The sequence below is a fragment of the Schistocerca gregaria genome, unplaced genomic scaffold, assembly GCF_023897955.1.
Source record: "Schistocerca gregaria isolate iqSchGreg1 unplaced genomic scaffold, iqSchGreg1.2 ptg000400l, whole genome shotgun sequence".
In the NCBI taxonomy this organism is placed as follows: Eukaryota; Metazoa; Arthropoda; class Insecta; order Orthoptera; family Acrididae; genus Schistocerca; species Schistocerca gregaria.
In genome coordinates, this window is record NW_026061838.1 from 74,010 (window position 1) to 88,583 (window position 14,574).

General features: G+C 46.8%; 6 protein-coding genes across 12 annotated transcripts in view; 2 read left to right on the forward strand and 4 right to left on the reverse strand.

Annotated features, from left to right (window-relative positions):
- LOC126311192 (2-hydroxyacid dehydrogenase homolog) overlaps positions 1–13,817 on the forward strand; it is a 67,447-nt gene extending 53,630 nt beyond the window's left edge. For 3 of the 5 annotated variants that reach the window (XR_007554462.1, XR_007554463.1, XR_007554464.1), the window contains exon 3: positions 13,775–13,817. The gene's annotated coding sequence lies outside the window, so the exon portion shown is untranslated. The remainder of the gene's footprint in view (positions 1–13,774) is intronic. The other 2 variants (XR_007554459.1, XR_007554461.1) reach the window with 1 other exon arrangement.
- On the reverse strand, positions 385–2,690 carry LOC126311190 (uncharacterized). Its single transcript, XM_049992139.1, has 2 exons — positions 2,648–2,690; positions 385–2,514 (listed from the first exon to the last, which is right to left on the reverse strand). The coding sequence occupies exons 1-2, from the start codon at positions 2,655–2,657 to the stop codon at positions 431–433; spliced, it is 2,094 nt and encodes a 697-aa protein (XP_049848096.1). The 5' UTR covers positions 2,658–2,690; the 3' UTR covers positions 385–430.
- Positions 4,727–7,543, reverse strand: LOC126311189 (uncharacterized). Of its 2 annotated transcripts, none has more exons than XM_049992138.1 (3): positions 7,432–7,543; positions 7,141–7,335; positions 4,727–7,047 (listed from the first exon to the last, which is right to left on the reverse strand). In XM_049992138.1, the coding sequence occupies exon 3, from the start codon at positions 7,032–7,034 to the stop codon at positions 4,797–4,799; it is 2,238 nt and encodes a 745-aa protein (XP_049848095.1). In that variant the 5' UTR covers positions 7,035–7,047; positions 7,141–7,335; positions 7,432–7,543; the 3' UTR covers positions 4,727–4,796. The 2 variants fall into 2 exon arrangements, with proteins under 2 accessions (XP_049848095.1, XP_049848094.1); XM_049992137.1 differs by having other exon boundaries at positions 7,141–7,213; positions 7,325–7,543.
- LOC126311203 (elongation of fatty acids protein sre1-like) lies at positions 7,740–9,054 on the reverse strand. The gene is made up of 4 exons (XM_049992154.1): positions 8,749–9,054; positions 8,523–8,669; positions 8,270–8,398; positions 7,740–8,210 (listed from the first exon to the last, which is right to left on the reverse strand). The coding sequence occupies exons 1-4, from the start codon at positions 9,004–9,006 to the stop codon at positions 7,896–7,898; spliced, it is 849 nt and encodes a 282-aa protein (XP_049848111.1). The 5' UTR covers positions 9,007–9,054; the 3' UTR covers positions 7,740–7,895.
- On the forward strand, positions 10,109–12,307 carry LOC126311194 (uncharacterized). Of its 2 annotated transcripts, none has more exons than XM_049992142.1 (3): positions 10,109–10,358; positions 10,421–10,549; positions 10,616–12,246. In XM_049992142.1, the coding sequence occupies exons 1-3, from the start codon at positions 10,236–10,238 to the stop codon at positions 12,101–12,103; spliced, it is 1,740 nt and encodes a 579-aa protein (XP_049848099.1). In that variant the 5' UTR covers positions 10,109–10,235; the 3' UTR covers positions 12,104–12,246. The 2 variants fall into 2 exon arrangements, with proteins under 2 accessions (XP_049848099.1, XP_049848100.1); XM_049992143.1 differs by having other exon boundaries at positions 10,135–10,358; positions 10,612–12,307.
- LOC126311207 (uncharacterized) lies at positions 11,290–13,973 on the reverse strand. Its single transcript, XM_049992162.1, has 3 exons — positions 13,821–13,973; positions 13,619–13,734; positions 11,290–13,556 (listed from the first exon to the last, which is right to left on the reverse strand). The coding sequence occupies exons 2-3, from the start codon at positions 13,633–13,635 to the stop codon at positions 12,470–12,472; spliced, it is 1,104 nt and encodes a 367-aa protein (XP_049848119.1). The 5' UTR covers positions 13,636–13,734; positions 13,821–13,973; the 3' UTR covers positions 11,290–12,469.
- Positions 13,974–14,574: the final 601 nt, after the last annotated feature.

Below are 14,574 nucleotides of genomic sequence, written 5' to 3' on the forward strand. Positions count from 1 at the left end.
GAATTTTTACTTTTTGATACTCTACGGGCTAATTAAGCGGTGTAGGAATCCGGCAAGTACGTACTCGAAGATAACGATACAATCGATGAAGGTGTCCGGATCTGGTACCTCTGGCGATTCGATGCGCACAATTCCTAAATTTGAAACGACGTTCAATGGTTTATGTCAAAATTTTTGAATTTGCAAGAATTTGAATATTTAACGACTAACAAGGTGGGTGCCATTAAAGAGGTTTATATGGAGCGCGATGGAGACGCATAAGAGCCACACGCAGCTGGTTGGATTTGAAAACGCGGCTTTCTTTTTAAAGACAAAATCAAATCTCTTTTCTGTCGTTATGAATCTATAGATTGTGTACTTCAAATTTACATAAAACAAGTCACGCGTGATAAGAAAGCATGGTCTTAGCTGATTATTCTGTAGTATTATTCTAGTTTATTCTTTCTCTCTTATTAACTAAAGACATTAGGTGCTGTCTTTTGGTGCGGCGGTGATAGACGTCGTTGTCCGCTAACTCTCTAGACTTGACTTGACTGAACGTCTCTTGGTTGTCGTTGCTATCAATGGCTCTAGGTGGAGCATTGTTGAAGATGTTTGGGTCGACTTCTAATCTGTTGTCTCTGATTGATTGAATCAACTTGTCTACATCTATTTCGACTCCACTCCAAGATTTTGGTAGGCATTGAATGAACTCGGTCAGGCGCAGGTTCAGAATAGAAGAAGACCCGCCCCGAGAATACAGGTCAAGTTGGTTTAAATCTGGTACAACAACTGTGCTTTTTTTCTCCTTCTTTTTCGAATTGGCAACGTTGGCGTCTGAGTCTTCCTTTTCGAAGGTCCCGGCGTTCAGGAGGTCCTCCCCTTTATCCTCGAGTTCAGGGGGGTGATAGTCGTTTGAAAATGACATGAGTTCTTTGCTCGTGCAGGGCCAAAGGTCCAAAAACCGTTTTCGCTGAACAAGGCTCAGAATACCAGAGGGGTCCATTCCGGTGTAAGCCTTAGAGCGGCGGCTTTCGAGCTTGATCACGGCCTCCAAGTTCCCGTTAAGGTTTTCGAATTTCAGGAAATAGTTCCATATCTCGGTAGCTTTGCTATTGGGCAGCGTTGATAAAATATTTTCGAACAAAACTCGCATGTAACTTTCTTGATTTCGATGAAATAGAAACTCAACATAGTGCTGTAAAAAGTCTAAGTTTCGGTTAAATTGGCTATATCCCAATTCCAGAATATTCCTCGCAACGCATTCATCCTTATTTACATAAAATTCAAGTTGGGCGGCTGCGATATAGATGTGGTGCGTACAATTTGGCTGTTTTCTGGCCTTGAAGAAAACTTTGCGCGCGCCTTGAATGCCTTGCGTTCGGCGACAAAAATGCATGTATTGAATCCAGACCAGCAAATTATCTGACTCGCTCTTGATCAGGTTTCGATAGAGTGCGTCGGCTTCGAGTTGCATATTGTTCAGCTCTAAAAAGTCGCAGTATTGAAAATTCAGCAAAAGGCTATGAGGCAGGGCATGAACGGCCCTCTGGTACACTTCCTTAGCCTTTTGTATGTGGAGGGTCTCAATTTGGTACTGAGCCGCCATGATCCAGATTTCGGGGTAGTGATAGAGACAGGCGATGGCCTGGTTAAAGGTGAAATTTATCCTTCGCTCGAGTTGCTCATTATCGAGTCCTTGGGGATTTTGCTTCTCGTAGTCGATTAGCTTTTTCCAGAGTTTGACTTGGTGAAGTTCTTTTTGTTGTCCTCTTGACGGTGGGAGGATGTTCTTGTTGATACCCTCGACGTAGCTTTTTCGCGTGCGGTACACTTTACGCGCTTCGTCGTATGTTCTTTGAAGAAATTCGATATTTTTCGGAACTTCTGTCCATTTTTCGAACTCGTGGTACTTTGACCAGATGGACTCCATGTTGTGCATAGGGTTCGGAATGGCGCGACGAAAGACGTCTCGAATTGCTTCGATATTTGGATTGGAGTCAGACCGTAGAAAGTCAATGTATTCGGCCCAGATAGGTGATGAGGTGATGTCGAGACCAACCTGGCCGAGAGAAAATTCAAAGGCGTTGGTGATGGCCGCCACTTTAACAGAGGGGGGTAGATCGGCCTTCTTCATTTTGATGTTTTGAGTGTAGTCTAAGTATATTCGAAACAGGTCGACGCTTACGCATATAGGCAGGCATTTTTGAAATATTTCCTCGACCGCGTCGTAGTTTTTATGATGGAGCTCGATTTCGACGTATTGCTTCCAATAGGTACCTGCGGTGGGAAAGACTTCGAAGAACTTTTGATAAACTTGGCGAGCTTCGTGGATACCTTTTTTTGAGGCCTCTGCAATTAAATAGTCCCAATGCTTTAGGTCGTATTTGTTTTCTTCTGCCTTCTCGCTTTTTTTGGATTCTTCCTGGTTGGAGTCGAGGGTGGCATTAGACAGCGAGCCAAATTGTTTTTCTTCGTCGTCGCTGCCCTCCTCCATGGGCAGCACTTCCTGCGTTTTGGTGATGTCGCTGTCTTCTGAGTTGAGGGTAGTGAAAATAAAAGCCGACTCGACGGCAAAGCGCGCGGACACATATTTTTTCCCAATGTGAGAGATAGCTGTGAGAAATGATAGAAAGAATAAATGGGGTCAGTCTAGATGCGGTCGTACCGGCTTCCATCAATCATGTCTGAGGATAGGGGGAAGGGGCAATGAGATCGGTGGGGCGTTGGAAAAGCGAAAAAATTCGAGCATCGAGGAGGGAAAAAAAGCGAGCCTACCGAAATTTTTCGGCTCTGCCAAAAAAGAGGGCAAAGGAGGTCAAATTGGCGTAATTTTTTTGTATTAAAAACGTCAAATTTTTTCCACAATCCACGATTTGATTTCTTCTATATGCTGTTCTGAGGGACTCCCCAAAAACTGAGATTTGACATTTTCTAGGGCATTGGATATGCCTTGCGTGTCGTAGGGCGCATTGGCGAGTCCGTGTTCTAGACATTCTATCATAGAGGGATTGAGGCAGTCAGAGTATATTTTTACGCCTGATATTTTCCCCATTACCACATTCAAGTAGATGTCGATGATACCCCAGTTGAACCTGGTTTCCAGGTTGTGTTGGAAATTCGGCGTTTTACCGAACCTCCATTCCCAATCTAGCAGTTGGTCGTAGAGCTTTTTGATATCGTTGTTTCTATGCATGAAATCGACATTGTACTCGACCACATCTTCTTCTTCTGATTGATAGGAGCGCATGAATTCGGTTCGCAGAGAACTGCAGAACTGTTCGTGGGTGATCAGGGGGCAGAATTCCGAGAGGTTGGCAACGCGTTGGCGCACGCTGTCAAGACCCTTGCTTGAAAGTTTTTCTTTATTGACGTTCAAATAGAGAGAAAGGTTGTCTAAGTTCACATTCAGCATAATCGTCCCATGGTGAATAACACGGTCCAGGCCGTTTCGAAAGGCGGATCCAGAGACTTTTCGGCCATCGACTAGAAGATCGTTTCTTCCGCTGAATTCCGCTTTGATGCCGAATCGATCTATAGACTTCTTGAGTATTTCTACATTTCTCTCTAGCGAGTAATCTTTCTTGCTGCAAAGGAAAGTGAATATGCTGTTTCCGAGGTCTTGGTATACCGCTCCGCCACCTGAGTGCCGACGAACGAGCAAGAAGTTGTTTTTTTCTAGTAGTTGAACGTTGCACTCTTTCCACGGGTTTTGATGTTTCCCGATAATCACGTTTGGCGAGTTTCTCCAGAGATACAAGATAGGGTGAGTGACATCCTCGTTGTTGAATAGCCATTCTTCCAGCGCGATGTTAAAGAAGGGATCATGGCTTTTGCTTATGATCGTCCTTACCTGTTGTGGGAGAGGATTTGTTTAGTGTCGGACGCCTTCGGCTGAAGAGTTTATTTACATACCTTTTTTACGGTTCCAGATGCACATTTCAACATAGAGACAACGGATAAAATTTTTGAGAAAAAAAAGTCCCAGAAAGGCCACTTAACCTTTTTTTTTTTTTTTGATTTATTTAGCAAAAACCTCTCTCATCCCTATTTTGCTCGTGCCTTTTGGATCCAGTACGTCCACACCCTTGAAAGTCCTTTAAAGCACTATCACATCCTTTCGCGACCGACGTTTTTTTCCTGCACCACCCGCACAGACCGCAATGCGGACGCGGTGAAGTCTCGCTCTGTGCACTCACAGCGCCATTTCGCGCAAAAACACCCCAAAAGGTTTACGAGCTCAAAACTCAACCAGACTGATTTTCCTCTCCTTTCCGCCTGGTTCCTGTATTCAGGCCCCGTCATGCCCGCCGCTTCCTCCGAGAGACGCCAACACAGTCCCTACCTCCCACTAGCCCAGCCGAGCATTGCGTGGGGGATCGTGCGTAGGAACTCGTGTTTTTTGCGCCGAAGGGCCGACAACGGAGTCGTGTTCTCCACAGAGCCCGGAAATCTGGCCAATTTGAACAAGAGAAAGTACTCGGGTTCTCAGAAACGCAATGTCCAAATCGTCTACAACAACAGCGAAAGGGCCCTCTGTCTGATCGAGCAGGCCGAAGAAAACAAGAAAACGTCGAAGCTGATCAAGACCATCAGTTTGGATTCCGAGGATATCAACAGAAACACCAACATTGTGTTCAGAAACGTGAATAAGTTCAACAAGTCGCTGACGAGGGCTGCGGTCAGGCGCATAGTGCGACTCAAAGAAACAATGCCGGTCAGTGAAAACATGACAGAATAAAAATTGTTTTTTGCCAAAAAGTGTAGCATTTTATTTACACCAGAGTAGTGTACGCGAAGCCCAAACTCCTCCTGTCTCATTCCGAGGACTTCGACGTCAGGAGCGAGTCCCACGTCTTGGGAGAGGAGTTGTACTTGCGCTCTAAGTCCAGGATGGCATCGAGCGTTCGAGATGAGGTGAGACGGTTCTTGGGATCCGGAGACCAGAGGCGCTCGATGAGGTTCTTCAGAGGCTCCGGACAGGTGTTTGGAATGGTGGGCCGGGTGTTTTTTTTGGAAACTTGAACAATAATTTGAAAATCAAAGACGATAGATTGGTATTCTTCGTAGGGCCGCTGGTAATGCCCTTTGAGAATCAGGTACGCAATCTCCCAAAAGATGATGCCCACAGAGTACATGTCACTCAATTCGGTGTATCTCTCTCCTTGGTAGACTTCGGGGGCGGTGTATGCGTAAGTCCCGCGGAGCTTGACGAGTGTGGTCATGGTGGACTCATCTTGGATGATTCTCGCGAGTCCGAAGTCGGATATTTTGAGGTCGTAGTTCGCGTTGACCAGGATGTTGGGCGTTTTGAGGTCCCGGTGGTAGATAGGCGGGTTATACTCGTGCATTACCTTCACGCCCAAAATGATGTGCTTCATCCATTTGAAAATCAACGCCCAGCTGAGGTTCGGTAGCGGACCGTTCATCACGTCGTAGAGGCTTCCGAGCGGTGCATATTCGAATGCCAGGCAGATTCTCGGGTGAAACACGGCGCCGTAAAACCTCAGAATATAGTCCGATCGGATAGAAGATACAATTCGAAATTCCTCGAGCGCCTGTTGTTGGAGTTTTTGGAACGAGGCGCGGCAGTTTAGCCTCCTCGAAATGAGCTTGATGGCGATTTCCTGACCATCATAGGACCCGCGGTATATGGTCGCGGTCGAGCCTTTGCCAATTTGGCGCTCGAAGAGAAGCCTCAGAGGGTCCAACGAGGTAACCTTCACCGAGTTCTCGTTAAAAACGCTGAATTGTGCGGTGTCGTCTTCGTTCTCAAAATTGAGATTCAGCACCTTCGGGTACTCCGAGTCTGGGTTGACACTCATCAGCGCAGACGCCTTGTTCGTTGCTCGCTCCTGCTCGTGCAACAGGTCCAGCTCGTCCGCCATGCCCAAACATTCATGAGATGCGGGAAAGTGTGTGCACGTGCACACCGTGTTGGCCGCCTCTGGGTTATCCACATAGTACTTGCAGTTGCAGTGAAACACCTGACACGCACCCCTCTTCTCGTTGAAAACAATCCCGAACAACGGCTTCTTAGGAGGGTTAGCGAGCGCGTCAGCCGATTTATGAGAACTTTCAGAACTGTCAAACTCCGCGCCCAACGCTGCCTCGTCTGAGCGGTGACTCAGATTCGTCTTGAATGTGTTGAGACGGTTGAAAAAGTATCCAATCATGCCGTTCTTGAGGGAGTGACGGCGGCCGTTCTTGCGTGAGGATGGGGTGGCGCCCGAGGTTGGTGGCAGTTTTTTCTTCGGTGACTGAGATTGTACCGCCGGCTCCTTGTCCAGCGCAGCCGCTCTGGCCGCCAGTTCTGGGTTGCTCACACCCCTCAGCTTGATCAGACTCTTGTTCTTCTCCCACCCATCATTGATCGTAGGTAATTTGCACACGCTGGTGTCAGTGAGATCGTAGAACTTGGTATCGTGCTTCATGTGCATAACGTTTTGACATTCTCGCATGTATTCCGCGCTCGACGGGATGTAGTCCCCGCTCATGTACTCGATAGACAGCATCTTCATCGCCTGCTTTGTAATCGCCACCTCCACCAGCGTGGCCGCCGCATAGTGCTCGAGTCTCAGCGCGTCGTCCATTGCCGTGTTCCCCCACCGGTCCATCGCGCCCAACTTCGCCCCCGAATCAATCAAAAAGTTCAACACGTCCAGACGATTCGAACAAACAGCCAAGTGCAACGCAGTTCGACCGTCGTAGTCAGGACAATGTATGTCCACGCCGCACTCTAATAGCTTCTGCAGCAACTCGAGGTTTCCCACGTATGCGGTAATACACGCAAAGGTCGCCTGTCTAAACTTTGTAATCTCGTCCAGCATCCGACCACTTTCTACAGTATCCATCCAAGTGTCCCACAAGTGGCCCCACTCCACGGCCTCTTTTTCATCTTTGTTGTATCCACCGTCCCTCTCATTAACCCCGTCCATACTGCTGCCCATGCTGCCCATGCTGCTCATGCGGGAAAGCATCCCGTTGGACATCTCGCCGCTCGCACTAGACATCTCAGAAAAAGACCCAGCCCCGGACGACTCAAGAGAATTCATACTCTCCCCATCCCTTCAACGCCGCGCGCGCAACGCGGCAGCAACAACCTGTCAGCGGCCTCTCATACACACCATACATACACGTCCCCTTCTCGCGAAAACGTACTTGTTCACGCCCTTCTGCCTGTCACCACGAGACCCATCCCCCTCTTTCGCAGACTGATCATGATGGTGTGACGCTTTCAATGAACAGGTCAGAATCGACCTCCTCGCGAACCACGCCTGCCCTTCCCCCCTCTCCGCATGCGAGACGCCCGTCGTCCTCGCCTATAAACCCTATATAAACATACCTAAAATTTTTCTGCAACGCCGTCGTCAGCAACTAGTCTCGTCGACAAAAAAGTGGCACCCAGCCGAAGCTCTGAGCGAAACCCTAGCAAGGCCGAAAATAACATACTTCAACATCGAGAACCAGTTTAAATTCTATAGACCAATCTCTTTTCAACGAGGCCGGCTCTCGGAGAATAGGTAACAACTTCTCGCATGTGAGTTCAACACTACACTGCCCTTTTCACACTCTGTCAGTCATAAATCACCGCCAGCTCGCTTTCAACACGTTTTATGCCCCCTTACTATACAAAAACCGGCGTACAATTGCTCCACGCAAAAAAAAAAGAGACTACTGTCTACTGCTACATCACACCCCACCTCAATCGCACATCGTGTAAGCCTCTCCCTCCCTACGCGCGCGAAACCAAACCTCCATACCTCACCGAACCCCTATTTGATTTATTGTCTCAAAATGGAAACGACATTGCCATAATGCTTATCTATATATGTATAGGATGCACCGCTACACAAAATCAAAACCACCAAACAAACACGCGCATCGTTGGCAACTGCTTTCGACGAACACCCCTGTCAGTCCTTCTTGCAGCTCGCTTCAGAGGCTTCCGCGGCGAACTTTTTAGCGTTCTTTCTGCGCTTGTACGTCCTAAAGTAAAATTCTAGGAATAAGAGAAGATAAGAAAAGACGACGAGAAGCGAAAACGGGTTAGCCCACGGAATCTCCCAAGAAGAGCAGCTCCGTCCAGCCGGAAGCGCGACGTAGTGCTGCCAGTAAAGGGAAATGAGGCAAAATGTAATGTCTATGCAGAACTGGGCAATTTGGAAGATCGTGATGAGACGTTTCCACCATATATTGATATTAAGGATGCTGCAAAGGTAATAATAGTACTGAAAAATCAAAATGTAAGCATCATTCAGAAAAAAAATCTGGTTCATGTAGGGCATACCATGGGAATGTGAACTAGCGCGTTCATGATGGTGGCACTCCATTGGTAGGGAATAGCAGACCTCAGGGAAACTATGCACAGGATCATTGTGATCCAGTGGTGGTAGATGTGCAAAAAGACCAGATTACTCTAAAAGCAAAACGTCAGATTGTGCTGTACACAATGTACGTGTACAGATCAAACGCAAAAAAACGGTCTCGTAGACTCGTCCTTCGCAAAAAGCATAGTATCATAGTACGAATGAGCGTCGCACCTTTCTAAGGAGAATCAGAACAGTATCGAACAATTCGTAAAATTTCGATAGGTAAAACGCGTAAATCCAGAACATCAACGGGCCTTTGGCCTGCAACCGATTCTTGTCACAAAATAAGATCTCTGAACCATCGCGAATTCCATGCTTCTAAAGTAACGAACGTGAGGTGAATGAGCTGGCTATGTCAACTTAATAGGGGTAATTTTACACATCGAGTTCACCATACATATAAGGTATCGACAACAGCCTTTGTCATGCCGCACAGGCATATAATAGAGATGGCAAACATATTGAAGTTGTGGATTAAAGAAATAGACTTTACGGGTATACGTTGGCGGTCTTTCATAAAGCGTTTCAGAGTGTAAACAACTAAAAGATACAAACAGCCAATAGCCAGAGGGTAGGGATATGCAGACAGAAACGTTTCCGCGCCCCTGAATTCAAAATTGGAAATATGGTCATTAAGTGCTTTAAGACTTTGCATCTTGACGACCGATCTGCTACCAAGTATGCCTTGTAGACTAGTTAAAAAAAAAATACATACATACGTCTATACATGGAGCATATCTATTTTTTGACAGTAAAATATTTTCGACTAGCGGCGTCCCCTCCTTGGCCGTGGTCTATGGCTCGAGCCATGCCGATGCGAGAGGCGGGCTACGTCTCTGGAATTCGCAGGGCTATCCTGGTACCTATGGCGAACAGGGAAATATCGTACGTGGTTTCGTGGAGGCTATCCACTACGTCAAGACATACGACCGAGTACGATTTAACAAGAGTGCATGGCACCAAAAATACTTTATGGCACAGCCCTAACTTTCTTCGAAAAACCGATTGTATCTTTCAAAAAAAGTGGGTTTCTACCATGGATAATGCATTTCAGGCATGCGCAGAACCGTGGCGCACCGAGAAGAGGCGTTATGTATTTATTCTCTCTTTGCCGGTACATGTCAGCGCAACTTCCGAGAGCGTGCGTCGTTCTCACGTTTCTTCTCTATACTGAAGTCTGAGTGCACGGATTGCCAATGTGGCCTCGACTGACATGTATCCGACACATGGCTGTTAAAAGTCGGCTGCTCATCACAATCTGTTGTATTTTTTATAACGGTCGGACCTCATCTGTCGCATGTGTAAAGATTTTCCTCATAAAGCAAGGCAGGTTGCATCGCGAGGGCACCTTCGATCTGTCCAACATCTCTCTGCCTGCGCTCTCTCACGTCAGGGGCTTCATGGGAGCAGCACTAGTTAACGACAGCCTCGTTGCGGCAGCGCACTAGCAGCCAAAAGACAAGAAGAGTTTTTTTACGCGTCAGCACTTGGGTTACAATGAATAGAGGGTTATCCGTGCGGCTTGCGTCGACGCGGCAGAGAAGAGATGACCCAGAAATTACGTGTTGTTCGCAGATAGCCGTCAACTATCTTTTGGGGAAAATTAGCTGAAAACCCGCTGACAGAGAGAATTGCGCTCTAATTCAGAAACTGTGCACCCTTATATATTTGATTTGCAAACGACTCCCCAGGTCTGTTGGCTGCACAAAAAAAAACCAAAAATGTTCAAATAAAAAACTCGCTGTATTAAGCGAATTAATATATCGCATAGCTTGATATCAATTAGTTATCCTAATTCGAACAACAGCAAACAAATTTCGCATCCTAGAGCATTTCTTTATAGTCTATAGGTCTAGCGTACGAAGGGATCTCTTTGTTGACATAATGTCTCAAGACAGTTTCTATTCAGACATCGAACTTGCCGCATTGAGGGGCGACTTTGAGAATTTTGAGCGCCTGTACAGAGAGGGAAACTATGACCCCAACCACGTGTCGGAGAGCGGCATGGTACGCGTCGCGCGAGTTGCATATCTGTGTTATTGAGTTTCAATATCTGACCCATTTCTTAGACCTTTCTTCATTACTCAGCTGGCTGCACTTGTGAAGAAAAAGCACTTCCCATCGTCATGTTCCTGATTGAGGAAAACGCCAATCCTTATGTGGAAGACGCCAACTTTGGAAGGCTTCCTTTTCACTACGTACGTCGCTCGTGCCACACAGTTCAAAAAAAAAAGTTTAACTTACTTTTTTTTTTCGTCAGACAGGCCGCTGAAAATGGACATCACCAAATCTTGGATCTTTTCGTCAGACTGGGCGTTGACGTTAACGTCAAGGACAGATTTGGCATGTCCGCCCTAGAGATTCTGGTTGATGCTAAAAAAAACGCAGCAACCGTGTCGTGGCTCGTGATTCGTGGAGCCAGGCTGACCAAAAATATTGAGCTGGATCCTACCACGTTGTCGATCGTGGGATTTAGACCTATTCCCAAGTGCATCGAGCCGACTTCGGATCTTGACAACGCGGGGGAAACAGACGGAAAGTCGGTTTCGGTCAGTTGGGAGCGGAAAGTGAAGGTCCCTGATGGGAACGATATATGTCTCAGTATAGGGGATAAGCTTCTCTATACCAGGAAGACGCTTCTCACGGAATACAGCGGCTATTTTTCTAGAGTCCTACACGAGCTATCTGATAAGAAAAGCGTATCCGTTCCCATCTCTTACGATAGCATGTACTCCATTCTGGAATGGCTATATACCGGGGAGATTAAGACAAATGACATGAAGCTTGCGTTCTGCATATGGAACGATGCCAATAACTTTGAGATGACCGCGTTGGCGAAGTACACGCAAGTGAAGAAGTTGATACCCTTGATTCAGAGAAACTTTCCCAACGACGACGAAGAATCTCGAGGAATCAAGTTTCTAAAGTTCGTGTTTCAGGTATTTTGGCGTTTTATCAATGTGAAGGACGCGAGATACATTGTGAGATTTACTTCAGTGATACTTCTTCAAAACATAGCAGCCGTGTATGCGTACTGCTGCAACGAGTGGAATGAGGCTCAATTGACGGAGTTCATTGAGCTCCTCTATGCCGCCGTTGAAGGTCTGGTTCATCCGGGCGCAACCATTGAAATGCAGTACAAATCTATCAGGGCCAAGGACATTAAGTTGTTAGAGAACATCGAATTCCCTCTATTAGAGTTCACTCAAGACCAGAAAGCTGGTGCATATGACGAACAACAGTCTGACCCAAGTGGTCAGTCCCGAGCAGGGATTTTTGATTTCGCGACTGGCATCTTCAAATCGTTTCTCCAACTGCTTAAAGGATACTCTTTGCCGATGAACCTGCACCCTTCGGTCGAGGAGGGGGAGGCTGGACAGGCGGTTGCACGGCCTGACTTGGTTACGATGCAAATCAAGTCCTTTGATCAAAACGATGGCAAGGCGTATCCCGTGGTGAAGTTCGTCGTTAGGAAGCCCATCAAATACTTTTGGACCGGAGAAAGAACCATACAGCTTGAGGACGATTCCTGGTGCAGAATTAGTTCCGAGGACAATGAGGAGGTTGTCAAGCAGGTTTTCCTCTACGACCTGGTACAAAAGATAGAGATCACTTCAGGGACGACCGTGTCAATTTACTTCGGAAAGGGAGTAGAGGTGTATTATATGATGAGTAGGGAGGATGCAGACAGGCTGGTACAGATCATCAACGAGCGTCGTAATTCCAAACCGGTAGAGGTTATTAGGAGATAACAGCTGGACCAGGGTAGCGGAGGGCTCGTCGCGACCGCGCATCCGTCTTTTATGCAAAAACAGCACAGTTTCATTGTGTGTGAAAGTGTGAAAATGTGTTTCTCTGTTGTACAAAAAATTGGATAGACCTTTACGGAACAGAAGTGGGCGTCGTGCAGATACATAAATTGTATTTTGTTGAGTTTTTTGCGTGGCGGATTGTGTATTGCCGAGGGTTGGCCGGTCGCGGGCGTCGCGCACCGAGCCTCTTTTGGTAGGTTTGAAAGGGAGCCAAAAATTTCAAATTTGAGGGCGTGGGACGTCATTTCGTTGTCGAGGAGCACGTAGACACGAAGTAATCGTGAACGAGCGGATGCAAGGGGACGTTTAGGAGCTGTTGATGATGTAGTTTTTGGACACTAACATTCTGCTGAGTGTCAGGTGTTTAGAGCTGCTGTAGGCTTTTTGGTTTACGAAAATTTGCTTCGATGCCGAAAACCGTGAAAAGATGGTGTCTAAGGCCTTGAAGTTGATCTTAACATAGTGGTTCGCCTGGAGAGCAGAGCAAGGTATATTGCCATCATTGCTGAAAATGTATTCTGTATTCTTCTGTTCGGAAAAAGTGATTGTACCAGACAAGGTGGCATCTAGGTTTTTGAAGTGCTTGTCAATGTCCCACTGGATGGCGTTGTTGGGAGATGATTTATCTATCCGTGTGATGCCGGCCGTGGCCGTCAAGTTGGTTTCTGCGATAGGTGTCTGGTTGGGAAATGGGATTGTCATATGAGCGTACTCTAAAGCACAATTTTCAAATTTCAGTTGGAGCAGAATTTTGAATTGAGTTTGGTTGAGTTTTTCAAGGCGGTACATGCCCTTGGCTGGGAATTTAGTCGCGCCGGCTGCGGCTCGGATTGAGTAGCAGCAGAGCGGGAAAGTGCCAGAAATAGGGGAAAAGGTGACACAGATGGATTGAGACGAAAGCCTGCTTTTTTTGACGCAATCATGAAATCGGACGTTGACAAGTTCAGAATCGGAAGATGTGATTTTATTGAGCTGAACTGTGATGTCTGGGAGAGCGCTGGTGTTGGCGGAAACGGTTGCGGATATCATCCCGCTAGATTGAATGTTCTCAAAAATGGCCGCCGAACCGGATTGAACAAGAGAGACGAATTCGACGCTGCAGAGTTTGATGAAAACACCGGCTTGAGTCTTAGGGATATTATCATTTTCGGATACAAGAAACGATGGAGGCGGGACGTCGGAGTTCGGTTCGATAGATATTGGAGTAGAGATTGCAGATGTGATCAGCAATTGATGATTGGACGAAAAGGATTTCACAGGTCTGCCAAATTGAACGCATAGAGCAAGATAAGATTGAAGTTCGGCGATTTTGCTTGGTTCGAATGCTGGTGCACACGGCTTTAGTAGCAATACCAAGACTTCCAAGAAGGCGATCGTAGCGCCGATGAAGGGTCTTTTTGCGAGAGGGTCAGAAAAAAGCAGCGCAAGGGAGTTGGCGAAGAACGCGTCGCGTACGTATCGATCGCTGGCATGGTTTTGACTCGATCAAAAGAGAACTTATGTTCTACATGGTCTTCTTCATGAATCAAAGCCCCCTCGATGAGTGGGACTGCGACGAAGTAGATTTTGAACTGACGTACAAAACACACAAATGGAAGTTGCTGTTAGTAGAATGAAATTCCAAAGCCGATAGATTAAAAAAAAAAAAAGTACTTACCTTTTTAAGCCAAACAACGGGCCATATTTTTTCGTCGATAGTTTTCAAGCAGGCGCGCTCGATTGGACTTACACATCCGCCTTGACCGAGCAGGGAGTCGGTCACCGCGTACGGTTGATCGACGGACTGGAAAAAGGCATCTATGAATTCAGATGCAAGGGGGAGTGGTTTGTAGCACGGGCCGTATAGCAGTTTGGCCCTCCTTTCTACGGTGATGTATCGTCTTTATTGGCGGATGATCAAAAAAAAGTCGTCTATCAGCGAGTGATTCGAAGACGGTGACGGAGTCTATCCGCGATTTGTTTAATACAAAAATGGGCGCTTCGCCTACCTTGATAAGATGACGTCGCCACTTTCAGAAAAGACCAGAATGGCGCGCAAAGTGCACATCGAGGAACATTGAGAAGAAATGAGCAAAGGAGAAATCGCTTACGTCAAAAAAAAAAGCGAAAGGAGGGTTGCTACAGTTCTAGACAATTCCTGATAGCAAGTTCCGACGTTGTATATCCACGGAAGAGATGCGGAGGGGGTTATGCAAGCGACGGTGACTTCAAGAAACAAGAGGATTCGTAGAGATGTGTACATACACGTGTATGCGTCGGGCGGTGAAAGGACATGCTGAGCGCAGTGAGAGAGGCGTGCGTAGTTTTACCAGATAGATGGTCTCACAGGGTTTGCGTCATGGACTGGCATGGAAGTCATTTATCGTGGTGCGAGTGGGTTGAAAAGTCGAACGTCGATCTGATTGCGCGCG

Coding starts and splice junctions, on each gene's coding strand:
- LOC126311203 (XM_049992154.1), bottom strand. CDS start 9,006: ATGCAAAGTCTTAAAGCACTTAATGACCATATTTCCAATTTTGAATTC. Junction 8,670..8,748: donor CTGTTGTCGATACCTTATAT/GTATGGTGAACT, acceptor TCGTTACTTTAG/AAGCATGGAATTCGCGATGG. Junction 8,399..8,522: donor TTCTGATTCTCCTTAGAAAG/GTGCGACGCTCA, acceptor TTTTGCTTTTAG/AGTAATCTGGTCTTTTTGCA.
- LOC126311189 (XM_049992138.1), bottom strand. CDS start 7,034: ATGAATTCTCTTGAGTCGTCCGGGGCTGGGTCTTTTTCTGAGATGTCT.
- LOC126311194 (XM_049992142.1), top strand. CDS start 10,236: ATGTCTCAAGACAGTTTCTATTCAGACATCGAACTTGCCGCATTGAGG. Junction 10,359..10,420: donor ACGTGTCGGAGAGCGGCATG/GTACGCGTCGCG, acceptor CCCATTTCTTAG/ACCTTTCTTCATTACTCAGC. Junction 10,550..10,615: donor GAAGGCTTCCTTTTCACTAC/GTACGTCGCTCG, acceptor TTCGTCAGACAG/GCCGCTGAAAATGGACATCA.